A 27427-nucleotide genomic window follows, 5' to 3' on the forward strand; every position below is an offset into this window, starting at 1 on the left:
CCTTTTTAGAAACGCTGAATAGCTTCCTAGGGCTCCTTGCATGACCCCTCCAGAGTTCTCAGGCAGTGTCAAGGCCCTATGGAATGGTGCTCAAAACGCAACTCCATGATTCTCCCCTTCCCAAATGTTCTCTTCAGATTTGGCTGGTGGACCAAAGATGCCAGAATGCTCAAAAATCAAGTAATAAGCATAGCTTAGAAAAATGGATAATATTTGTCATCATTGGGTCTATACAGTGTGCCAGGGATTATGCTAGTCATATCATGTACACCATCTCTTTGAATCTACATAATGATTTAATGCAGTTAAAATGCCCATTTGAAAGATGAGAAAACAGAAACCTAGAGAAGTTAATTAAGGTAGGAGGTTATTAAGTAAAAGGAGCTAGCATATGAACCCAAGTTTGACTTCAAAACACTACCTTTTTTTGCTGAGAGTGGTGGTGTACACTTGTAATCCCAGAAACTCAGGAGGCTGATGTAGCAGGATCACAAATTCAAGACCAGTCTCACAAACTTAGTGATACCCTGTCTCAAAATAAAAATAAAAAGGACTGGGGATGTGCTCAGTGGTAAAAAGCACCTCGGGTTCAATTCCCAGTTACCCAAACCATCCCAAACCAAACCCCAACCAATCGACAAATCAAAAACCAAAACCACAAAACAGAAATAGCACTATGTTTAAGTAAGGGATAAAGAATATTACAGACAAGAATTCTAGCTTGGACAAAAGTTTATGGCAAAAATTAATGTTGTGTTTTTTGAAGATCATTCATAAGATCTACATGTAAGGAATAATTGGAAGGACTGTGGGGTTGAGTATTATTTGTGGGAGCTGTCATGGCACAGTACCCCCATTCCCACTGGGTAACTTAAATAACAAAAAAGAATTTTCTCATAGTTCTGAAGACTGGAAATCCAATATCAAGGTGCCAGCAGGTTTCATGTCTCCTAAGTTGCCCCTCTGATTGACATATACATGGCCATCTTCTCCCTGTGTCCTCCTGTGGCCTTTTCTCTGCACACGTATCCCTGATGGCTCTTCCTTTTCTTTTGACAACAAAAGATTAGGGCTCAGTCTAAGCCTCATTTTAACTTAATTACCTCTTTAAACGTCCTGTCTCTAAGTATAGTCACATTCTGAGATATTGGGGATTAGGGCTTCAACATATGCATTTATTTTGGAGGGTACAATTCATTCAATAACTGGTAAATTTGATATGGCTGGATTTTAGAGGATGTGCAAACCAACAGATAAGGGTTTAGTTTTAATATGGGAGTATAGGGTCTAATTGTGGTTGAGCAGAGCAATGTTTCCCTAAACTTCCAGCTACTCTTAAATGTGATTTTTTTTCAAATGCGTTCCAAGAGGTGAATGGGACCACTTTGGAAAAGGAACTGTTAGGACTTTTCTATTGTGGTGTGAAGGAGCAGAAAAGAGTTGAATCTTTAACAAGTCTTTTAGAGATTTCTGGAAAAGCGAAGGTAGTATTTTGGTGGGGGATACAGGGGCAAAGGATGAGTGTGGCCAGTTTGGTTTTAGACCTGTCAATTATACTTTGGTCAATGTGGGATAAGAATTTAAAGAAGAGGCCAGAGTTAGGGATCAGCATTTGGAGTCTTTGCCCTGGTCAGAGTTGAGCCTGTGTGAGTGAGTAACATCAGAATTTGAAAAGGACAGGAGGCAAGGATTCCCAGGCCTTGAACTGCTTTGTTGTTACATAGGTCTGGAAGGTGATAAGGGAGGCTTTTAAAGATCTATCTAAAATAGCCCCTCTGACTGTCTTCCTTCATCTTGCCATTTCTCTTCATAGCACATTATTACAACCTGGCACTGTATTGTATATTGTATCATACAGCTATTTGATTATTGCCTATCTTTCTCATAGAATGTAAATTCCATGAGGGCAGAGACTGCCTGTCTCTTTAGTACTATACTCCTACTACCTGGAGGAGTGTTCATTATTCAATGAATCTATAAATAGGTGAATTTTTTTATCAATAGAATTTAAGTTGATGATAATTATATTTCCAGACATTGCCTTTTTATCTTTTCTTGAAGTAAAATTTTGTTCTTTGAACAAAAACTTTTTGGTAAATGAGTATACAGACAAATGTGTTTGAGAATCCAAAATATCCAACCTGTGGGGCTGGGGATGTGGCTCAAGCGGTAGCGCGCCATGCCTGGCATGCGTGCGGCCCGGGTTCGATCCTCAGCACCACATACCAACAAAGATGTTGTGTCCGCCGAGAACTAAAAAATAAATATTAAAAATTCTCTCTCTCTCTCTCTCTCTCTCTCTCTTCCCTCTCTCACTCTCTCTTTAAAAAAAAACAAAACAAAACAAAATATCCAACCTGAAAATTTAATTTTTGTTCGTATTTTCCCTCAACTTCTGCCTTCCCCAGATTAAGATCACCCAGTCTCTTCTTTGCTATAGTATATCTTTTTTCTCACATTGTTATTGGTGCATTATATACATTATAGGGGGGTTGTTGTTACATATCCATAGTGCACAAAATACAACAACAAAATTTAGCTGATATAGCTCCTCAGCACTTCCCTCCCCCCTCCTACCTCTCTATAGCATTTCTTAATAAGAAAGTAGAAGTGACTCTGAAAATTCAGGCATTTTGGCAGTCTGGTTACTCTTAGCTTATCTGTTTGCATCTACACTTTTTTGTTGTTATTTTCATAGAAGGTTATTTGTCAGATCTTTTCTGATTTTACCCACCATACCTGTATTTAAAGACTCCCATCTCATGGTACCTGTGTAGATGTCATCAGTCCACACAAACCTGAGAACTCTTTTTATGACCATTCTCCATACTTTTCCCTGGGATGGGGTTGTCATAATTATAACCTTAGATAGGATAGGCATTTGTAAATTTGTAAATTTAAATCTGACTGTACATGTGTTTCATGTAGGTAAGACCTAGTACAAATGACTTCTGTCTTCCAGTAGTCTGAGTGGTGTAAATGACCCTAGAATGATTGGGTCATTTAGATTTAGAGCAGTAGTTCTCCAACATGTGGGGAAGTCCTCCTTAAAGAACTGTGAAAGTCGCTGAAGAAGTGTTTTCAAGAGCCGCAGAGCATTTTGAAGATCACAGTGGCTGGACAGTACTTTCTGATGGGAGCATGTCATTCTTGTTGGGCACACTGGAAAGAAAACGGTTGAGAGAGAGATTTATCAAGGATTCTGAGAGGTTTGAACACAAAATGCTGAAAGATGACTTTCTTTGTTTCTGTCCTTCACTCTTTACCATAGAATTGCTTTTTGGTCTCCCAGATCCTGTTTGTTTGGAATTTTGTGGAACTTTTATCCTGTATAGGATGAGTAGGCTGACAGGAAAAAGTTACTTTCTAGGCAAAAGGACAAGCTGGTAAAATCCAGAAAAAGATTAAGTGATAAAATTTTGAATATGATTGTTGGAAATAGAGAAAAGTGGAAGGATGTTACGGGGAGAACCTGTTGGCTAAACTTCATTGCCAGCTTAGTGCATCTTTAAAATTGTTCATTATAATGGTTGTCTGATTTGTAAATTTAACAATTATGAATGAAAAATACACAGGACTCCTTCCTAACCAGTTTGATTGCACAATGTAAAAGTACTCTGGGGGAGAAATGCTATGCAGACATAAGTTATAACAAGAGGTTTTTGTCCAGGCTTTAGTTTGTGATCTATCCTTTCTGCTTCCCACAGCAATAGATACACAGTGGTTATAATAATTTATGGAATTAATGTTAAGTTTCTAGGATATGTCAAATACATTACATACATTGCACATTATTTCATGTAATTTTAGCAATTTGATTTAGAAGCTAGCATCTCAATTTATAGAAGTAAAATGAGGCTCAGAAGTTAAGGGACTTGCCCAAGGTCATACAATTGGTAATTGTTAGAGTTGGGTTTGTAGGCTTCAAAGTAATGACACCATAAAGCCTTTGAGCACTTTTGCTTGAAATAGGGTTGGCAGATTTTTTTCTGTTGTGGGCCAAGTAGACAAGATTTTTGTTTTAGGTTTTGTGACCCAAGAGACAAGATGGAGGATATTATGTAGGCACTTATTTAACCATTTTGACTTACTTCACCACTTATATAAACACTTAAAATAGAACCATTAAAAAATGCAAAAACCATTCTTAGGTAATAGGTTGTCCAACAGGCTGGATTTGGCCTGCAGGTGGTAGTTGCCAATTGCTGGCCTAAAGTATCCTGAAAATTTAAGCAAAAACAATTTTATGGGAAGAGAGGCATTTGTTCAAATGAATAATTGTCATTAACTGTGTATTAATTTTGCATAGTTTGTTTAATATTAGAGTACAGATTTCTTCTTCCATTACTTTCAGTGTTAAATCATCTTTGTATCATAACATTTTCCCATTTGTAGCTATGCATATTTGTTTTATTTTATCTGCTTCTCAGGGGTTGTGGTTGGTAAGATTTCATAACTGTGTATTTTACTTCAATCTTTGACCATTCTCCCAGGTTATTACTTAACACTAGAGATAGTGTGTGTACAAGTTATCTAACATAGCATTCAGTATATGGTGGACTTTCAGTAGTGATATCAATAAGTTTGCCAAAGTATATATTATATTGTGGGTCTATACTTTTTATTGTTTCATTAGTGATGATATCTGTTTTGCACATGATCCAGGCCAATTTCGATTTCTTTTTTTTTTTTTTTTGGATTTTTAGAAAATTACAGATATTTACTTATTATTTTTTTTATCTTTTTTTTTTATTGGTCGTTCATAACATTACATAGTTCTTAATACATCATATTACACGGTTTGAATCAAGTGGATTATGAACTCCCGCTTTTACCCCGTATACAAATTGCTGTATCACATCAGTTTCTCTTAAACATTTTTATAATTGGACTTTTTATATTGGACCTACTGTCCTTTTGATAGAAATTCAGAATAATTTATAGACCAATGTCAAAGACAACAACAACAACAAAAAAACTCCCCTAAACCAAAAATTTTAAATTTTAAATTCTGAATTCAAAGTCCTTCTAGATAAAGATTACTATATAAAAAATAAAACTTCTACAATTAAAATTCTTCTTAAAAAGATGTGGCACATAAAGTATTCATGCTTTTATATAAGCAATAAAATTATCTGATTATCTTTCATCTATTTTGATAAATATGTGTTATCTGTGTTTAAAGTGAAAGGGATAAGAGATTATGAATATGAATGTTTTGAAAAACATAAATCAATGTGTAAATCAGTATAATAAACATGTTTATTAAGCAACTGTATAATGAAGATATGAAGATTTAAACAAACAATATCCTATTTCTATACTAATGAGGCAATGAGTTCAATTTAACCTTTTCTTCTGTCTTGAACAGTGGAAATAGAGATGGGGTAGAAAGGAAGTTTCCAGAACCAGGTATTCAACAACTAATAGTCCAATCTGGAACTATTTAGTTGGACAATATAACATTTTCTACATTCTATCATTAAAAATTATTTAAATCTTTGCTTACCATTTAAATAACTATATTTCTTAAACTAGAAGAAAATGTTTAGTGAAAAAACTATTATTTTACATTTTTGCAAATCTCTTAATGTCTGTTTTTACAGAAGAGGGATTCTCATGTCTATTTCTGCATTGAACTTGTTGCAGTGTGCTGTTTTTGGTGAAGAACATGAAAATAATGTTGCCTTATTCAGATAGGTAGTTGGAAAAAAGAAAAAAATTAATATTTTTAACAGCTTTAAAATAAAATCTTAAAATAAAAAATTAATTTTTAATAGCTTTTCAGATAATTTGGACGGTCTTTAACATTTGTTAGATGGCCTTCCATCACTATAACAAAATACCTGAGAAAATCAACTTAAATGAGAAAAGATTTGTTTGGGCTCATAATTAAGGGGTTTTAGTCCACAGTCACTTGACTGTTGTTTTTGGGCTATGGTGAGTCAGAACATTATGGCAGGAGTGTGTGGCAGAGCAAAGTTGCTGCACACCTCCTGCTTGGGAAGGAGAGAGAGAAAGGGGGTGGGAGTGCAGTGCACGCACAGAAGGAAGGAAAGGGACTGGGGATAAGAGGTAAAGTTCCCAAGGGCATACCCCCAAGAACCCACATCCTACAACAAGGTCTTACCTCCTACATTTTCCATTAGTCTATCTAGCTATGAATCCTTTAACAGACTAATCCATTGCTGAGGTTAGTGCCCTCATGATACAATGAACATTGTTGTAGTGGGGACCTAACTTTCAGCACATGAGCCTTGGAATATTTCAGATCCCAACTACTGTAGTCTCCCTTTATCTGTGGGGGATATATTAAAAGACCCCCAGTGGATGTCTGAAACTGCAAATAGTACTGAACCCTATTACATTGTGTTTTTTTTTTCCCTATACATACATACCCACAATAAAGTTTAATTTATAATTAGGAACAGGAAGAGACAAACAACAATAAAATAGAACAGTGACAACAATATACTGTCATATAAGTTATGTGAATATTGTCTGTCTCTCAAATTATCTTACTGACCTGTACGCACCCTTCTTTTTGTGATGAGGTGAGACAGTGCACAGCCTATATGATGAGATGAAGTAGTGAAATTCAGAGGCGTTGTGTTATAGGCTGTTAGGTAAACGTTACTTGAACACAGGCATTGTGATACCATTGATGTGATAACCCACATGGCTACTAAGTGACTAAGAGAGGATAGTGGGTAAAGTAAGGAGACTCTAGACCCAGACATGATTCATGTCCAGAATGGGACAGAAGGGGCAGATCAAGATTTCATCACATTACGCAGAATGGTGCACAATTCAAAACTCATGAATTGTTTATGTCTGGAATTTTTCATGTAATATTTCCAGACCATGGTTTAGTGCTAGTAACTGCAGAAAATGAAACTTCTGATAAGGGTGGGAGATAGCTACTACGTGATAGTTATTTAAAAGATGGATATAATGTGGGATCTGAAACCATACCAAAAAGCTTTTTGTACACTGACCCATTTAAATCCCTTGTCCCTCTTGCCCTTTGAATGGATATTTTTCCCTGTGTGATTTCATAATGTGTTGCATTGTTCATTTAGAAAATATTAGTTAATTGGTTTATATAAATTTCCAAATGATATTATATTTCATTATATAATATAAAAAATCACATTGTGAGTAATATCACCACTAATCTCATCAAAAAAGTCTTTAGTATTGGGCAGCTGTCAAGCTCAGGGTATCTGATAGAAGTTTCCCAAAATTCATTTTATTCATAATATTCACTTGAAAACTTGAATTTTATCATTGGCAACAAATGTTTGTGTTAGCTATTTTCCTTAAGATAACAGGCTTACTTTGTTCATTCAAAAAAAAAAAATTGACAAATACCAAAGTTTGAATATCCTATCAGTCAAGTAAAATTGGTGTGCCATGGCAAACAGTGATTAGCTCAGCTCATAGTTCAGTGTTTGATTAGAACAAATGGATAAGTCATGTTGTTCAACCTAACAGACAAGCACTTTCTAGGCGATAATCATTATACTTCAGTACGCAGTACAAACTTCTATGCCATTTTCCATTTTGACACATAGAAAAGTAAAAAGATGTACTTTCAAGGGTCAAGATTTATTGGTTTCTTTTTCTGTTTTGTTTTCCTTTGGTGATGCTGGAGCCCAGGGCCTTACACATACTTAGCACGTACAGTACTACTTAGCTACAACCCCAGTCTGAGTCAAAATTTAATAAAATTAATAATCATAGTTTCATCTAGGACTTTGTTAAAGTAAAAATGGTTTTGAAAAATAATTTTGCAAGTGAGTGGTAGTGAAGAATACAGTGATTATTGGTTCACTTTGCTGCCTGCCTTGATTTGCTCTGAGGCACAAGCAGCTTTACTGATCATTGCTTTTGTACCGTCATTGCAACTGTCAATGTACTTGTTCCAGGATAAATGATGAGATTCAGAAAAGTTATTGTACACTTTGAACATTTCAGTACATGGTGTGTTTGTTGTCAAGTATTCATATAAAAGACTGGATAATTAGCTGGTGCTAATATCAGATGAATGTAACCAACATAGCAAGTCTGAACAGTTCTGTAGATTTGTCCTTTCTAAGGCATAAGTGTAATTTGGCAGGCAAGATCAGTTTGCAGTTAAATCTTTAATTCAGTGAGTAACTGTACCTTTGGAAGTTGACAGTGCGATGATTACTCTTGCTGACTTTTCATGTACAAGGCTTCCAGAAAAATAAACTACCAGTCTTTATTGGTTTCTCACCTCTTATGTTCGTCTCCTCAGCCAACGTAGTACAATAACTCACCCTTTAAAATACTGGCTTTTTCATTTCAAGTGTGAAGAACTCTTCTAAATAGTTCTTGGCTTTTCAAAAGTTTGTTACATTTACAGTTAATTATAGTTATCAACTAGGGGGTGTAGCTCAGTGATAGAGTGCTTGCTTAGTATGCAAAATGCCCTGGGTTCAATACCCAGCAGCAAACACACACACGCACACACACACACAGACCATACCACACACACTCAATTCCTTTTTTAGCGTCTCGAAGTGGGGTTACAACATAACTGGGACCATAAAACTATTCAAGATGTTTTATTGCATAAAACATAATAAGGTAAATTATTAACAGTTCTAAAGCCAGGGGAAAGATAGCATTGCCAATTTTAATTTCTAATTTAATAGTTTCTTCCAGTCACTTGGGAAAAGATTGGTTCTTTTTATGAGTGACAAAACTCTCCGATATGGCATTTTTATGTTTTTTTAAGTGTCTTTAGGTATAGACAGTACATCTGAGCCTTGAGAAAGTAAGTTGTCTAATCTCCCTTTTTAAAGCAAAAGATCAGACTCCAACATCAGAGAAATAAGAATTTTAATCTCTCCTCACCTATGATGACTTTGGACAAATTCTTATTTTTTTTTTTTTTTTTGTAAATAGTTTTTGTGCACCAGGAATCTGGAAGTGGCACTGGAGTTCTGGCTCAAGGTTTCTTATGAAATTACAAATAATATTATCGACTGAATCATCTGAAGGCTGTGCGTAGTTCCAGGATCTGCTTTCAGAGTAGCCACTGAAATGACTGGCAAGTTGGTGCTGCCATTGCCCTAAGTAGACTTTTCCAGACAGTATTCTCATAACATGGTGGCTTTCTTCCCCAGAGTGAATGTTCAGCCGTAATGGATTAGAACAATGGGGGTGTTATATCATTAAACCTAATAGACTAAATGAAGTTTATACTTCAACATTTATTTATTTATTTATTTTTTATTGTTGGTTGTTCAAAACATTACATAGTTCTTGACATATCATATTTCACACTTTGATTCAAGTGGGTTATGAACTCCCATTTTTACCCCGTATACAGATTGCAGAATCACATCAGTTACACTTCCATTGATTTACATATTGCCATACTAGTGTCTGTTGTATTCTGCTGCCTTTCCTATCCTCTACTATTCCCCCTCCCCTCCCCTCCCCTCCCCTCTTCTCTCTCTACACCCTCTACTGTAATTCATTTCTCCCCCTTGTATTATTTTTCCCTTACCCCTCACTTCCTCTTGTATGTAATTTTGTATAACCCTGAGGGTCTCCTTCCATTTCCATGCAATTTCCCTTCTCTCTCGCTTTCCCTCCCACCTCTCATCCCTGTTTAATGTTAATCTTCTTCTCATGCTCTTCATCCCTACTCTGTTCTTAGTTACTCTCCTTATATCAAAGAAGACATTTGGCATTTGTTTTTTAGGGATTGGCTGGCTTCACTTAGCATAATCTGCTCTAATGCCATCCATTTCCCTCCAAATTCTATACTTCAACATTTAAATGAAGCAAAATATATCTAAATTTTCTTCTTACAGCAATGTCAACAAAACCCATTCCTGACCATGTCGGGGAGAGTTTCTGAGAATCAGGGTTGTGGTCTTCTCAAACAGTACTACTGCTTTGGTATTTCATGGAAAATTTGTTTATTGTGAAACATTAGTCATTCATTGACTATATTAAGTTCTCCAGAGACCATGATTCTTGTCACTAGATGGGGCCTGAGGAGGTCTTCAGAAGCGAAAAGGGGACTCCAAATCAGCCCTGGCAGTTACCCCAGAAAGGAATTTCAGGATGTGTGAAAAGAGGTTCAAGTAAAGATTTATTCAAGAAAGCAAATAATAGAGTGAGATATGTGCTCAAAGGGAGAGAGCGCTGGTACTGAAGAGTGAGACACACTTTTGGGGTCTCAGGCGTCCTCTTTTACAGGAAACTTCTTAAATGGTGATCATGAGAAACATATAAGAGGGGTGATGTCAGCTTAATGAACTCAATTCTTTTGATTGATCTTGGAGCACAGAGTGGGTCACAGTGGTCTGGATCTTTTTTAGAATCTTCAGGCTGACATTACCTAGTTAATAGCACATGGACACCACTGTGACCAAAATATCTGACAGGGACAATTTAAAGGAAGGAGAGTTAATTTTGGCTCATGGCTTCAGAGGTTCAGGCCATGCTGGGCCAACTCCATTGCCCTGGGCCTGAGGTGAGGCAGAACATCATGGTGGAAGGGTGAGGCCGAAGAAGGTTGGTCAACTCATGATAGCCAGGAAGCAGAGAGAAAGAGAGAAAGAAAGAGTGGAAGGGGCCATAGGGAAGATGTACCCTTCCAGGGCACACCCCCAGTGACCCACCTCCATCAGACACATCGACCTGACTATAGTTACCACCCAGTAAGTCCATTCAAAGTAGGATGGACTGATTAGGTACAGCTCTCGCAATCCAATCATTCACCTTCTGCATTAGCACAGGAGATCTGGGGGAACATGGCATATCCAAACAATAACCAGTCTTTATCTAGGGTTCTTTTAATCAGTCTAAAAATAGCATTCTATAAACTAACAAAGACAGCTCTCTAAGATGTAGTGGACCTTTTAAGAATTCAGGCCTGGGGTGGGGGGGGACAGGCCTGGGGTGGTAGTAGTGAAGTTAAGGGCCTACATGGAGTTTTTAGATGTAAAGTTACAACCCCTTTTTCCTTCCCTGCTTTTCTCCTTTCTGCATATCCTTATTTCTTCTATTCTACCTCAGTTTGAATTTTGTTTTCTTCTTTTTCATAATGGCGATCAAACCCATGATATTGAAAATGCTAGGCAAGCACTGAGCCACATCCCAGCCCTTTTTATTTTGAGACAGAGATTTGCTAAACTGCTTAGGCTGGCCTCAGACTTGCCGTCCTCCTGCCTTAGCCTCCTGAGTAGCTGGAATTAGAGGTGTGATGGACCTCCCATTGAATTTAAAAAATATATATATTTATTTTTCATTTTCGATGGACACAATATCTTTATTTTATTTTTATGTGGTGCTGAGGATCAAACCCAATGCCTCACGCGTGCTAGGCAAACACTCTACCACTTGAGCCACAACCCCAGTTCCCCAATGACTTTTTATATACCAAGTAGAATTTATTCGAATGGGCATTTAAGTTCTTTATTATATGTGTATTAAAGAGGGAAAAAATCCAAACAGATTTTATTGACAAAGTCCAATGTATTTAGGTTTTCCAAAGAAACAGAACCCATAGGGCATACATGTAGATACAAAGAGATGAAAGATTAACTAACACCATTATGGAGGCCAGGAAGTCTCATCATCTGCTATTTGCAAACTGAACCAGAAAAGCCTGTGGTGTAGTTCTGATACAAGCCCAAAGGCCTGAGTAACAGGGGATCTGATGACATAATCCTCCATTGGAGTCTCAAGGCCAAAGAATCAGGAGTGCTAATGTCTGAGACCAGAAAATAGATAACTGAACTCAATAAGAGATTGTACGTTTTTGTTTTATTCTGGCCCTTAATAGATTAATGATACCTGCCTATATTGGTAAGGTTTTCTTCTTTAGTCTGTTGATTCAATGCTAACAAACACCCTCATAGACACACAGAAAAATAATGTTTTACTAGCAGTCTGAGCATCCTTAACTGAGTCAAGTTGACACATAAAATTAACCATCATACTAACATCTCATCTGGAGCATTTTTAAGTGATTTTGTTTCTGAGGAACTGCAATTACTACAACCTTGTATTTTCCACAGAAACACTAAGAGAGTTGTTTCTGATTTATTACCAAAAATTGGGTGGAGGCAGAGGCAGTAACAAGTTACAGGTAATGCCACATTTGTGAGAAATAAGGAAATATTTACTTTGTAATGATCCCCTCCAGGGTCTGATACCTATTAATGTTAAGTTACAATCCAAGTTTATTGTGTCATTCCCCCCTTCCTAGAACCAAACATTGTGCTTCTGCTGATTTCCCTTTGATCTGAACTTTACATCCGTATTCACCTGTTCCTGGCCTCAAGCCACCAAGAGATTGGAACTCTTTCATTGCTCTTCACTACCAACTATGTTAGATCTATTTATTCTGCCATAGCAATATGGCTCTACTGTGCTTTCATTTGTTTTCTTCTTTGCCACTCACTGTTTCTGGCCTAGGGTCAGGTCAGTTTTCTCCTGGTCTATTGCAATTCTTTTTCATGGCCACTGGGCCTGCAGTCTTTAGTCCTGTAAATTGATTCTGTGTCTCAGTAGGTCCCTGGATATGCTCCATCCAAAGGCAACAAGTTATTTTTTACATTTGTCAACATCTTCCCTTTGACCTTCCTATATGTGACTGTAAAGTCCTAGCTGACTCCATTCCTTAATTCTTTTGCTCTTGATGTCCTTCTTCCTACAAACCCTATGGCTGAAATCCCACCCATCCGTTAAGGCCTGTGCAATATCACTGCTTTTACAAACTTTCCTTGTGACCTCCCTTCTCTCTTACCAGACAAGTCGCCTCTCTTTTTAGGCTGCTCACTGAACTTTGTATCCCTTGTGATATTTAATCGTAATCGGTTTCTTTTCATATAGTACGTGTGTACTTACCTTATCATACCTACAAGTTATAATGTACTTGAAAGATAGACTTAATCATGCATCTTTTTCTTCTGACAACTAGCATGTTTTCCCCCCTTCAAATTGGACTTCGATACATAGTCGTAATAAACCCATTGGGAAAAAGTATTCAAGATAGAAAAGGTTCAAATTCCTGAGTTTATCAAACACAATGTAAAGCTATACAGACGTTTTAAAAAATCACATATTTACATAGGCACATGTATGTACATCATTTAGCTAAGATAGCTTTATTGTATTGAGAGCTACGAAACAGTGGGCATTGCTTTTTGTTCTGGGACTGCAACTAATTAAAAAAAAAAAAGTTGTAGCCCAGGTAACTTGAGGACAGAAAGATTGAATGTGGGACCTTGCTTAAAAGAACGCTGGCAAACTCCTAAATTTTGAGAAGGGAAAGTATTCTCAGGCTCCACTTAACTCTAGCAGTGGAGAACCTCTTTGTGCCAGCGCGCCCCGGTGGGCAGAAAGGTGGCACGGGGCTCGCGCCTTCCAGGACTTCCCACTCTCCCAGAATCAGGCCTACCGATCCCCACCGCGGCCTCCCGGCCTCCCGGCCTCCCCCTGCAGGCCTCAGTCCCCTGCGCCGCACGCCGTCTTCCTGAGCATTAGGCCCAGCCAAGAGTGCGGCGTGCCGAGGGCAGGGCTGGCTCTGGATGGGGGGTGAGGGTCTGGGTGCCGGAGGCCGGAGGCCGCGCTCCGCCGGGATTTCCAGGTGAAGGGCTGCACAACAACCGGTCGGTCTGGGCGGAGCCGGGCGGGCGGGGCGAGGGCGGAGGGCATATTGCCTCATCCTGTACATTTTACTGGAAACTGCGCATCCGGAGGAGGGGTCGGGAGGAGGCCCCGGCGCCGCCTATGGCAAGGCTGGGCGCGGCGGCCGGTTAAATAGCCCTCCAGCTCTCGCCGCGCCCGTCCCCGCGCTGCCCGCCGCTGGTAGGTCCCTGGTCAGCCACACCGCGGCCGCAGGCAGCCGTGCGCAGCGAGCCAGTGGCGCAGGTGTCGGGGGCTCAGAGCGCCGAGCCCAGGAGCATGATCGTGGACAAGCTGCTGGACGACAGCCGCGGTGGAGAGGGGCTGCTGGACTCGGCCGGCAACTGCGGCCTCATGACCAGCCCGCTCAACCTGGCTTACTTCTACGGCGCGTCGCCACCCGCCGCGGCTCCGGGCGCCTGCGACGCCGGCTGCTCATCGTCGGGGCCCTCGGCGCCCGCCTCGCCCGGCTCCGACTCCTCCGACTTCTCCTCCGCATCCTCGGTGTCCTCCTGCGGGGCCGTGGAGTCCCGGCCGAGAGGCGGCGCCCGCGCCGAGCGCCTACAAGGTACCCGCCTGCCCCGCGGGGTGCGGCCGCTGCGCCCAGGTTGCTTGGAGTCCACAGGCCTGGGAGGGGTGGGCAGCACTGCCCCAATGGGAAGGGTCCTGGCTAGACGTGAGGTGCCCCCCTGCGCCTATCTTAGCAGCAGGACTTAAGCACATTATTCATCATTTATTAGGCGACTGCTGGATGCCTTGCCCTGAGCCAGGCGCCTTACTTCCCATTAGCTCCTTTGACCTTCTGCGAAGTCCGGCCGCGGTCTACCTGGCCTCGCAAGCACCCCGAGTACAGCGCTGACTTCAGAATGAAAGATACTAGATTAAGATCTCTCATGCGCACTCCCTCCTTCTCTCACTCTCGGCACCCCCCCCCCATACCCTACTGAGTAAAAATATACTATGTCGAGGTTTGGGAGTCTGATGTAGGTGTAATTTTCTTGTGGCAATTTTAGTACACAAGTGCTGCAGAGGATAAGGCTTTGTGAACTCTTGAAAGTCATGACTTATTTCTTCCTAAGCGTGGAAATTTTAAGTAAAAGGACTTGACCATCAAAGAACAGAAACCTCTCTTAATAAAGATGTAAGGAGAAGGTGATCTGAAAAACAACACAAGTTATGCCTTTAGTTTGTGGTGTTGGGGAGTTTCGGAAGCCTGCCCAGAATTTTGTGGTCTTGTTTTTTTTGTGTGCTTTAAAATGGATAAGCTCTATCTAGCAAAGAAAGGCAGACTGTTTCCTTTCTTCGGTTGTAAATTCGTTTTCTTTCTTAATGAACCGAGTTGAATAATTTGGGGGAAAACAGGATGCGCTGTGAGTAAAAATTTAACACCTAGATAATCTTAAACCTTGAAATCTTATTGGCATGATTTTAAAAGAACATCTCTTTTCAGTGCTTTCTACTGTTAGCCATCCCTCTTTTCTTTTTTGTTTTAAAAGGTTATTTTTCATCTAAAATTATTTAAATAGTGATTTAAGCCACAGTATGTTAAGAGAGTAGCCCAACTGAAAATTGTGTATTTGTGTATCAAGGACCTTTTCTGAGGTCCTTAGGACCTTTGGCCTTCCTCTGGCTGAAACTTTATTTTCCTAATTCTTGGTTTCCCGTACAGCCTAGGGGGATTCCTGAAAGTGCATTTTTCTCCCTGTGACGTTCAATTGCTAACTGCTGTCATTACAGAGGAATGTTATGTTAGGTTAGGGCAATTCTGGTATTTGTTGAAATCTCTAAACTTAAATGAAGCCCAAGTGATTATTTAATTTGCCTCATCCTTGAGCTGTTTACCTCATGTATTTAGTATGAGATATATATATATATATATATATTCAAATTATACATTGTTTCTTGTCTCATCTTCTTAATTTTACCCACTCTTCACAGGGTGACCCAGTTATTCATTTCCTGACTTTTTGAATGGTTTGTCTTCATCACATTTCCTAAGAGGCATGATTTAGTAGTGGCCAGAAGTAGAATACTATACTTCTAGAGTAAATTTTAAAGTGTGTTCTGAAGTTTTAATGTGAAACAAGCATATTTTCTTTTTACTTAGAAGGCCTATGCAAGCAATTCTGAAAACTTAGTAAATTTAAGAAGCTTCCTTAGTACAGTTGGATTGAGGGAAATCATAAGAAATCAATATAAGCATTATTAATTGTTAGGCTTTTGTACACTGGGATCTTCGGAGGAAGTTGTTTTGTACTTATTTGTTTTGTGTCTTCTTAGATGAGGGAAAATTAATAGACTTTTACATTTCTATGTGAACATGAAGCCTTTGGTTTGAAAAGCTAAAAATGCACCATTTATTCTCTGTTCCCCTAAGTATTTTTTACCAAAATCAAGAATAATTAAAAATTATTATAGAGACAGACTTAACTTGGGTTTATCACTGCTGGCTCCAGGGATCCTGGACATTTTTTTGACTGAGCTTTCATTGCTAAGGGTGCCTAGTACAGAGCACTATTAAGCAACCTAGAACCCTTGAGAAGAGCAGGGTACTGACACACAAGGCCATTGACCAGAGAGAGTTGGAAAGGTTTTTAATCTGTTTCTTGGGAACTTTATACATAAGGCAGGTAGCTATACTTTAGGGATTATTAGGATTTGTGTCTGTGACGAGGTTTAATTGGGACATGTTTTGCTTTCTTTAAACAGTTGAGCCCCATATGGGGGTTGGCAGGCAGCAGAGAGGACCCTTTCAAGGTGTTCGTGTGAAGAACTCGGTGAAGGAGCTCCTGCTACACATCCGAAGTCATAAACAGAAGACTTCTGGCCAAGCTGTGGATGATTTTAAGGTGGCATCTAGTTTTCATTCTGAGTGGGGTTGAAGGAGATTAGTCTGTTAGGGTTATTATTTTTTACTAAACTAGGTTCAGTAAGTCACTTGAAGTTTTTCATAAATGATCACATTCACAGGACAGACTATATTTATCTTGTTGACTGCTGTATTTCTATCATTTAATCCAGTGCCAGGCACCTAGGGTGTACAGGAGAAATTTAGTGAATGAAAGTGAAAGCAAACTAGGGACAAGGAAATAAATAGGGTTCAATTGAAGTGGAACATTTGATAGGAAGGAAAAAATCAAAGAGTCTTACTAATTTCATCTTGACCTGAGTTGAACTAAGATGAAAGTGTAAATGGAGAAGTTGAAAAATAGAATGAAATTGAGATAGAAAATAAATATTGATAGAATAGCCATATCAGAGATTTATGGTGTGTATAAAGAATGGTAGAGATAAGTCTTTATTGATGTATATTAAGCAGGAAACCATTTTATATATACTAAATTGGAATTTTTTTCCTTATAGACACAGAGTGTGAACATTGAACAATTCACAGGTAAGAGTAATTTCTATTTATAATGTTATTGGGGCTGTAGAGTTAAATAATGGTGATAATGGGTAAAATTTGTAAAGTAGAATGATCACGGGTTCCATATCCCTTCTTTTGGGTATAGAATTGAAGAACACAGTATCATATAGTGGGAAAAGGAAAGGACCTGATTTTCTGTCTGATGGACCAGCCTGCAAAAAGTCAGCTCTGTTTTTGGTAAGTATCTCATTTTTTCCCTCTGAATACCCTTTGAATATCCTTCCTGGAATAATTTTATTATTTAAAATTTGTGTGTGTGTGTGTGTGTGTTGGGGACTGAACCCCAGATTCTGTACCGTTGAGCTATACCCCTAGCCTCTGGAAAATTTTTTGAAGGAAGTGAGTGTGCAAATTGAATTTTCTCTCTTTTCAGACACCACCTCAAACACCAACACCTGGTGAGAGCATGGAAGATGTTCATCACAATGAATCCAAACCAGACAGCAGTGCTGATCTGCTTCAGAACATTATAAACATTAAAAATGAATGCAGCCCAGTTTCCCTGAACACAGTCCAAGTTAGCTGGATGAGCCCTGTGGTACCTCAGAGCTCTCCCCAAGAGCAGTGTCAGGACTTCCATGGAGGGCAGGTCTTCTCTCCACCTCAGAAATATCAACCATTCCAAGTCAGTGGCTCCCCACAAGTGATGGACCAGGCTTCCCTGTACCAGTATTCTCCACAAAACCAGAATGTAGAGCAGCAGCAACAGCAGCAGCAACAGCAGCAGCAACAGCATTATACCCACAACCCAACTCTGGAATATAGTCCTTATTCCAGAACTTCCCAGTCACCCAACTATGAATCAAACCTCTTTGATGGCCAAGAACCACAGTTCTGCTCAAACCGAAGTTTTGTATCCCTTCTAAGTGGTCATGGGGAATCTGAGAATATTGCTCTTCCCCTTCAGACTCCCCACAGTGTGCAGCAACCAAGTGATGCTCACCTGCAGAACTTCAGTGTGATGCCCAACAGTTCCTGCGAGGCCCTGGGGGCGATCGATGCAGGCCCTGCCTCTTTAAACACTTCCCTGCCATTCCCGAACCTTATGGGAAACCAGATGAACACCACACAGTTAGGGAAGTCATTTTTTCAGTGGCAAGTAGAGCAAGAAGAAAATAAATTGGCAAACATTTCCCAGGATCAATTTCTTTCAAAGGATGCAGATGGTGATACGTGAGTATCCTTTTCTCTCGTGCTTAATTGGGTATGCCACACTAGTTGGGACTAGTGGGCATAGCATTTTTCTAGAATATACTAGGTTATAGCTTGGTGGTTGGTTAACCAACAACAACTTAGGTAGAAACTGCTGTTCAATAGCTAATATTTCAAGGAAGGATGTGCTTTTTTTTTTTTGGCTAAAATAATTACCTAATATATGTGTCTTTGAGTAATTGGTTTTGAAGGCCAGCGAAACTATGTTTATAGTGCAGAAACAGATCATGACTAGGCATAGATGGTGAGTTGATTTGTAGACTGAATCCTGATTTGTCTTGATGTCTGTTTGACCTTGGGCAAATTATTTGAAATACCCACCTATATATTTTTTTAAGACTCTTCTTCGAGAACTTTTTAAAAAAATCATTTTAAGCACATTTATTTAATATGTCGTGCTGAGGATTGAACCCAGAACTTTGTGCATAGGAGGCCAGCACTCTGTCCACTGAGCTACCTCCCCAGCCCCTGCCTCTATTTCTTGATGTATAAAAAGTAATACCCACTTCATAGGGTTTTTATGAGTATTAAAAAATAATTTAAAGCAGTCGCAGGGTGTTGGGCAGTCTTATTTCTGTTACTTTAATTTATCCTGTTAGAGTTTGGATGTGTCATCCATTTTGCAGAAAAGATTAATTATGCCTTGTAATGTTTTATTTGAATGCACTATTATATCAAAAAAAGGGCTGAGAAAGATTTTTTTTTAAATGATCTTAGTGAAATCGGATGAATTCACCTATTTTTCTTTCCTCATTCCCTAGGTTCCTCCATATTGCTGTTGCTCAAGGGAGAAGAGCACTTTCCTATGTTCTTGCAAGAAAGATGAATGCACTTCACATGTTAGATATTAAGGAGCACAATGGACAGGTGAGGATCTGAAATGGCAAAGATATGGTCATGGTGAAGTGATTGATGACTGTCTTAAGTGTACATTGTGTCAAAGCTCAAGATCAAGAGACTTTAGTTAATATTAACTTTGAAATATTGACTTTTTGCCACCATCAACCTTGACATTATTAATGTTAACTTTGTAGTTATTGACTAAAGATTGAGTATAATTAAGCCACACCCTAAGCTTATTTTAATTTCCTTGTTTTTTTTACGGTGTCTGATTGTTTGTTAATAGGATTTATTTTCTCTGTATGGGTTTTCGTTTTCCCCACGGTTTAGTTTCACATTCTTTGTTATAGTGTTATATCTTTAAAATATATATATATATTTTCCCCTGAATGTCCACAGAGTGCCTTTCAGGTGGCAGTGGCTGCCAATCAGCATCTCATTGTGCAGGATCTGGTAAATCTGGGGGCCCAGGTGAATACCACCGACTGCTGGGGAAGAACACCTCTGCATGTCTGTGCTGAGAAGGGCCACTCCCAGGTGCTTCAGGTAAGAGACAGTGACTTCCACCATCACAGGGCCAAAGAGATAAGGCTTAGATATTAGAAGTTGCAAGTAGGTTGCTTGTTCCAATAATCTGTTTTGAGTTGATTTATTCTTTTCTTAGGAATTCTAGTAGATAAGTGTTTGTGTTCTCATCTTTTGCTAATGATGTCTGTTTTAAAATTTTGTAGGCAATCCAGAAGGGAGCAGTGAGGAGCAATCAGTTTGTGGATCTTGAGGCAACTAACTATGATGGTAAGCAACTGAAACCTTATTGGATTAAGAACCATATGGAGGGCTGGGTGTGGTGGCACACACATGTAATCCCAGCTGAGGCTGAGGCAGGAGTTTCAAATGTTCAAGACCAGCCTCAGCAACTTAGTGAGACCCTAAAATATAAAGGCTGGGGATGTAGCTCAGTTATAGCACACTTGGGTTCAATCCACAGTGTGGGTAGGGATGAAAGGGGGAAGAACCATGTGGAAAGTAGGGCCCTTAAATTCTAAGCGTTATTAAGTATCATACTAAGAAGGAAGGAAGGTAATTAAAACTAAAATGTTCTTTAGGTAAAATTAGCACTAAGGCGTCTATTCAGATTTCATTACTAGTTTTTGTGAAGCCCCTTGATAGGCAATCTGAGAGGTCATCCTCAAGCTTTGTAATTGCAGAGCAATCAAAGAATTGACAAGATGCTTGACCACTGCTTTACTGTCCTTTTCTCCTAGGCCTGACTCCCCTCCATTGTGCTGTCCTGGCCCACAATGCTGTGGTACATGAGCTCCAGAGAAATCAACAGCCTCATTCACCCGAAGTTCAGGAGCTTTTACTGAAGAATAAGAGTCTAGTTGACACCATCAAGTGTTTTATTCAAATGGGAGCAGCAGTGGAAGCAAAGGTAAATTCACAGAAGAGGTTTGAGATGAGGTCGGGGAGAAAGGTGGTTGTAGCAAAAGACCTTATTCCCAAGTACAGGTGAAAGCAACTTCTTTCTTGTTTTTAAATTAATTGAGTGAGTAGCAATGTATGCATAGTTAAGAAGATTACATTATAAAGGATCCTTTAATTTGCTTTCTTGATCTGCTTGTATTCTGTGGATTATTATCCAAAAAGATCATTTAGCTGTGAAATAAATTAGTCTTTGAAAGGAAAAAAAATGCTTGAAATTGATGTTGTCATTTAGGCTTTCATTTGCATATTATGACAATAAAGATAGTGCTTTTGGTGCGGGTTTCTTTGTTGTAGGATTGGGCTTTTTTTTTTTTTTTTTTTTAACAAGCCCTTTATATTTTATTGTTAAATAAGCTGTTTGGCCTTTCCAAGCATTTGTTTTTTAAGCTGTGACTATTTTGTTCTTCTTAAATTGGAAGTTTGTTTACTAAATATTTCCTGTGTCCTAAAGCACTGTGTTAGTTGCTTTGAGGGGGGAATGCCTACATCATAAATCATTTGGGCATTTGGGGGGTTCACTAATAGAAAAGCTAAGAGAGATGGTTCATGATAGCTGTCCTTGGTACCACAAAGTATAAAAATGATGATATATAGTAAAAAGCTTACTGATCTAATACATGATAAGAAGGTATCATGTTTCTACATTTTATGGCTACCCTTGATACAAGGGTAGATGGTGATGAGAGTTAAGTAGATAAATTATTAGGAAATTTAGGAGGAATGAGATTCCATTTAGCTTGGGTTTCAGGAAGACTTTGTGTATAAGAGAACATTCAAAGTTAAGTCTCTGAGGCTAATTCAGACATTTGAGAGACAGGATAAGAAGTGTATTCCAAGCCTTGGTATCTGAATTTTCATTTTTTTTCTCTTGTCTTTGACAAGGACCGTAAAAGTGGCCGCACAGCACTGCATTTGGCAGCCGAAGAAGCAAATCTGGAACTCATTCGCCTCTTTTTGGAGTTGCCTGGTTGCCTGTCTTTTGTGAATACAAAGGTGCTTTTAGAAACCTTCAGTAACACCTGAGTTGAAGTGACCTTTGTCACACCTTCTTCAAGTTTTCAGGCTCTTTTCATGAAAATCCCCCTTCCTGATGTGAGTTATTTCATTTCTTTGTCTTCAGGCTTATAATGGAAACACTGCGCTCCATGTTGCTGCTAGCCTACAGTATCGGGTGACACAGTTGGATGCTGTCCGCCTGTTGATGAGGAAGGGAGCCGACCCAAGTACCCGGAACTTGGAGAATGAACAGCCAGTGCATTTGGTTCCTGATGGCCCTGTGGGAGAACAGGTGAGGGAGGAAGAGGAAATACCTTCAGGCACTCTGGTCTGAAACAAAAGGAGATGGATGAGGTTGTTCAGGTGAAGGCCAGCTGGTGCTCCTTGGGTAGGCAGTGTCCTTGTCTCTCAGTAGTCAGTATGGCACTTTGGAGTTAATAATTTTGTTTCCAAAGGAAGGGTAAGAAATTTGAGGGTTTATCCATAAAGTGGTCAGGTCAGGTGAGATAGTCTCCTTTTTTCTTTCCCCTGACATAATCTTGGTTTTAGTATAAGTTCAGAATGGTTCAAGATTTGGAAGCTGATGAAAGAGGAGGTACTAAGGTTCCTATAGTTATCAAGGCAAGAGATTCTTAGTTTTGTAGCCATGAGCCTTCAAATATTGTGGGATTAAATGAGTTCACTTCTGTAGAGTGTTCAGGATAGTCCCAGGCATATAATAAGCACCAGCTGTTACAATTATTTCTATTCAAGTGATATTGCAATAAGAAGTGGAAAGGCTATAATGTAACAGAACATAGAAATGTTTTATAAACAAAATTGTGCTTTACTCATCAAGTGTGGTTTATATTATCACTGGGGATTGAATAATTGCATGAGTGGATTTCTAGATAATAAGAACTCACTCCTTTAAGAAATTAAAAGATTTTTGATGGAAATCTTCTCCTGTGGGGAATGAGGGTGAGTTGGGTAGTTCATCACATTATTAATTAAAATAAGATCTATAAAATGCAATTTGACTTTTTTTGATTTCTGATTGTCATTATGACCATAATAATATCATAACCCCTCTGTAAGTTAGAATCTCTATAGTCTGTAGCAGATTTTATGTATATCACTTAATATCTACAAATACTTTGTAGTATATTCAGCTGTGAAAGTTGGTATTTAGAGAGGTTCTGAGGACAGGAATAATCATTAACTAGTGCACATCAGAGTGCTAAGCCCAGGATTTGCTCTGCCTTTTACTATTGTGGTATGCACTCACATAACAGTGCTCCCAGGGAGCATTGAGGTGTGGAGGCTCATTTGCTTCCTTAAAAATGTTCTTAGGTTACTCTCTTTTTTGCTTTTGCATTATGTTTGTTGGGGAGTGGAGAGATCTTTCCCCTTGCTTTTATTGTCAGACTATCAGTTAAATCCCCTACCCCAGTTGTTATTCTTCTAAAATTGTTACTTCTAATTTGTTGGGGTTGAAAGACAAATAATCGGTTTAATAGACCAAATCACTAAAATCAAATCACTAGCCTCTGAATGAGCCTGAGGACTTTCATGTGACCCATAAAATTATGTGTAGATGCTTTATTGAACACTTTGATATCATGACAGCTGTTTTGACTTGAAGGGTGCTAAGGGAGACATGGCATGCATTTTATTAGGTAGTTTATACTTTGCTATTGTTAAGTACTATAACTTGTTGAGGCTGGTTTCAGTATAATTGAGATATTTTAATATATCATAATTACAGTCATAATTAAATATTTTCATAAATAACAATTCTAAATTTGTGAGGAAATATTCTATTTTAGCTGTAGATTTTCAACTTCATATAATTTATTTTTCAGATAATTAAAACAAATTTTTAATCATTATTTTGTAGCTTTAGGTGGACACAGTATCTTTATTTTATTTCTATGTGGTACTGAGGACCAAACCCAGTACCTCATGCATGCTAGGCAAGCACATTACCACTGAGCCACAACCCCAGCCCCCAATTTTTCAGATAATTTTTAGTGGAGGTGTTTGATTTGTCTTGCACTCAAAGATCACTATAGGAGTTCTTAAATAAGCTTTAAAAGGAGTTGCATTTTTTAAGTCACTTTAATCTTTTTTTTAAATGTCTTTCTAACTTATTGATGGACCTTTATTTTATGTGTTTATATGTGGTACTGAGAATCCAACCCAGTGCCTTGACATGTTCTAGGCAAGTGCTCTATCACTGAGCCACAACCCCAGGCCTTTAAGTCACTTTAATCATGACAGATATTTTGCATATTTCTTCTTCTTTTTTTTTTATTAGCTACACATGACATTACAATGATCTTGGCAATTCATACATTTGAATCATTAGGGTATAATTTCTCATTTTTCAAATTGTACAGATTGCAGACTCACACTGGTCATAGAGTCACCTATATACATACATCAATTATAATGTCTATTCTATTCTGCTGCCCTTCCGATCCCCCCTACTCCTCCCCTCCCCTCCCATCATTTCTCTCTATCCAATCTAATGTGACACACTTCATTTTTTTTTTCTCCTCACAACATCATACATGTATTCTGTATAACGATGAGGATCTCCTTCCATCTTCCGTGCAACTCCCCTTCTCCCTCCCTTTCCCTCCCACCTCTCTTCCCTATTTAGTGGTAATCTTCTTCTCATGCTCTTCCTCCCTATCCCATTTTGAGTCACCCCCCTTATATCAGAGAAGACATTCGGCATTTGTTTTTTAGGGACTGGCTAACTTCACTTAGCATAATATTTTGCACATTTCTTTAAGGAATGCTATAGAGTATATAAGAAAGGAATTAAACTCTGAATAAAATATACCACGTGACCCTCAACAGTAAACCTCACAAATCCTATTTATTTCTCTTGCAGATTCGACGTATCCTGAAGGGGAAGTCTGTTCAGCAGAGAGCACCACCATATTAGCTCCACTGACCTGGAGCCTGGTCAGCAACACTCACTGTCAGTTAGGCAGTCCTAATGTATCTGTACATAGACCATTTGCCCTGTATCGGCAAATGTAAGTTGTTTCTATGAAACAAACATATTTAGTTCACTATTATATAGTGGGTTATATTAACACAAAGAAGAAAAATGTCTAATTTCTCTTGGCAGATTTACATATTTCATACCCAGGTATCTGGGATCTAGACATCTGAATTTGATCTGAATGGTAAAATTGCCTTCAATTAACAGTAGTTTTTGGGTAGAAGAAAACTGGTTTGTGGCACAAGGCATCACTTATGTAGCCATTACTGGTTCCAGGCAGGTAAATTTTAAACATTTCTTTAAGAAAAATGAAGGAATTTAAAAGGGGGAAAAAAATCTGGATATAGTGTTGAGGCTTCTTATAGTCTGATGCACTACCTGTCATTGTCTCTAGTCATTGGACTAGATGGAAGGCATCTATGGTTAGGATTTGATCTTTGCAAACTGTATATAACTGTTATTTTTGTTTTTAGAAATATTGTACATATTTGACCAGTAACATGGATATTTGAAATGTTAATCAATAAAGTAGAAATAAATAATTGAATAAACAAGTGTATTTACTTTTAAAAAGGAGTGCTGTTCCTAGCTAAAGTCTTTGTAGATGAAGCAAATGTGGGGCGGAAAGAGCCATGTTTAATTTGTTAATATGCTTCTTATGCATTGAAATGAGACACTTTATTTGTATATTATTGCATACTTTTGAAGAGAAGCTCTTTATGGCTCACCTTCTAGAATTTATAATTTTACATGAGCTATTGAAATTTTTGTTCTTAATCTTTATAGAAACAACAAAAAGTCAATATAGAAACATATCTTCCTCTTTTCTATTGTCAAATAACGATAATGTGCCATGATGTTTATATTATTCAGAAGAAAACTTTATTTTTTAGTAATTTTGATTCTGTTGACATTTTGCTTACCTCTGGCATGCCCTAAGGAACACATTTGGCTTTAATTGTTTCCTAATTCTTTGTGATAAATTTGACTCATTAAAAAAATCTTATTTTAAAAAAAGATAAGTCTGATAATTGACTTATTGTCTTGTAGCTTAGTACTTACATTCTTTTAAAAAAGATACCATTAGGATTAATCATATTGTTTGACTCAGTATGTCTTGTGGACAAAAGTTAGGTATAGTCACTTGACATCTGTAAAAAATATGAAAAATGCTTGCGTGATTTTAAATAAACATTAATACATGAATGTTTGTCTTAAGGATATGCATTTTCTTTTCCCACTGTCTTATTTATATTTCTGTAGGCAGGAAAAATACTATTAATGACTAATATAAATACCTTTAAATTACTTAATATATTTTAATTTCAATTTTTGAGAACATGTTTCTAAAAGTATGTAAGATTTAACAACAACAACAACAAAACCCTCATCATTAGTAGAGATTTATTAAGTTCTGAAAATATCATGGAAGTTTAATAGATACTGTGATTATTCAGAAGCTTATATGGTTCAAAAAGCCAGTGAGAGCAGTGAACACATGAAAAACAGTTTTGGGATTACCAGTATCACTGTGAGAGGGTTACATCTGGGAGCAGTAGTACATGGGGTTCTTCCCTTTCCCAACATGACATTTCAACATGTGGGAGGACAAACACACCTGTCAGCATCAGTCATCACAATTACTGCACATATAATCTAATTCTTGTAACTTGAGAATATGAAGGATATAGATTCTTTCCCTGGAAAAATATACATAAGCATATGGCCACAAATGTTATGTATATCAAAGTTTTCACACAGATCTAGAAAAACCACAATTTACAGTCTGAGAATCTACTTTTGTACTATTTCTGTACATTAGATAAACTTTCTTTCATATAATGAAATCCGAAGAATAATTTGCTTTGCAAATACAACCTGATAACCAGAATTATAGAAATGACAGATGCCCACTGAACATAGCTGTACGGTGAGCTTTTCCCAAGTGAACTTATATATTCTCTCTTAATCCCAAATCCTCTCATAATTAATCAATTGAATCAATGCCTGGCAAGGAAATTTGTGTGTGTGTTCACAGATGTATGGTTGATAATATGAGGTCAAGATCTAAGACATTTCTTAGTTTTAAGGTGCTTATGTGAGAGATGGTATGCACTTTATTAGGTCAACTAGACTTTGTTGCTATTAAGGAGTGTAACAAAAGGAAGAAGTAATTATAGAGATTCAGAAGAGGAATTACAACTGAATGGGGAGGATTCAAATGATCTGTGTGGTTTTTAATTCCAACAGAACATTTGTGCTAGATCTTTAGAATGGTTGACTTGAATGTTTGTAGGAAGGAGAAGCAAGTCGAACAAGATAGCATGAACCAAGGCATAGTGTTTTGTGGGATCAGCAGTTGATTTCAGTATAGTTTGGTTAGGATCTAGGACAGTAAATAAGTTTTATCTTGTGTTCCACCTCTAACTGATAATATTATGGGTATCATGTTGGGAAAGATCCCCAGGCCTCCTAAGGACTTGGCAGGAGAGGATACTGTGATATCTGCCACAGGAATGTGAATAGAAGCTCTTATGGAATAGGCCTTTAGAATGAGCCTAAAAGAAACCAAGCTGATGTGCTCATTATGGCAACCTCACCTAGCATAATGTCCAGCACAAGGTAGGAGCTTGTAAAATATTGCTTCAGTGAGTGAATTAATGTATGCCAATCTTAGTTGGGATCATTGGTTTTAGGGAGAGTCATATTTTGAACCAGAGTTATGCTATTAAATAATACTGAATTAATAATGATTACAATTCTGAACTTAGCCATATAAT

General features: G+C 38.2%; 1 protein-coding gene across 1 annotated transcript; it reads left to right on the forward strand.

Moving 5' to 3' along the window:
* Positions 1 to 13912: 13912 nt before the first annotated feature.
* On the forward strand, positions 13913 to 25054 carry Nfkbiz (NFKB inhibitor zeta). The gene is made up of 12 exons (XM_026403554.2): positions 13913 to 14251; positions 16393 to 16532; positions 17047 to 17077; positions 17196 to 17287; positions 17484 to 18283; positions 19084 to 19189; positions 19562 to 19708; positions 19894 to 19957; positions 20428 to 20597; positions 21533 to 21643; positions 21771 to 21938; positions 24531 to 25054. The coding sequence occupies exons 1-12, from the start codon at positions 13963 to 13965 to the stop codon at positions 24582 to 24584; spliced, it is 2172 nt and encodes a 723-aa protein (XP_026259339.2). The 5' UTR covers positions 13913 to 13962; the 3' UTR covers positions 24585 to 25054.
* Positions 25055 to 27427: the final 2373 nt, after the last annotated feature.

Source organism: Urocitellus parryii, chromosome 2 (assembly GCF_045843805.1).
Source record: "Urocitellus parryii isolate mUroPar1 chromosome 2, mUroPar1.hap1, whole genome shotgun sequence".
NCBI lineage: Eukaryota > Metazoa > Chordata > Mammalia > Rodentia > Sciuridae > Urocitellus > Urocitellus parryii.

What these genes read in the sequence shown, in the direction of transcription:
- Nfkbiz (XM_026403554.2), top strand. Translation starts at nt 13,963, where the DNA reads ATGATCGTGGACAAGCTGCTGGACGACAGCCGCGGTGGAGAGGGGCTG. An exon ending in TGAGGCAACTAACTATGATG is followed by an intron (nt 19,958 to 20,427) that starts GTAAGCAACTGA and finishes CTTTTCTCCTAG; the next exon opens with GCCTGACTCCCCTCCATTGT. An exon ending in GAGCAGCAGTGGAAGCAAAG is followed by an intron (nt 20,598 to 21,532) that starts GTAAATTCACAG and finishes GTCTTTGACAAG; the next exon opens with GACCGTAAAAGTGGCCGCAC.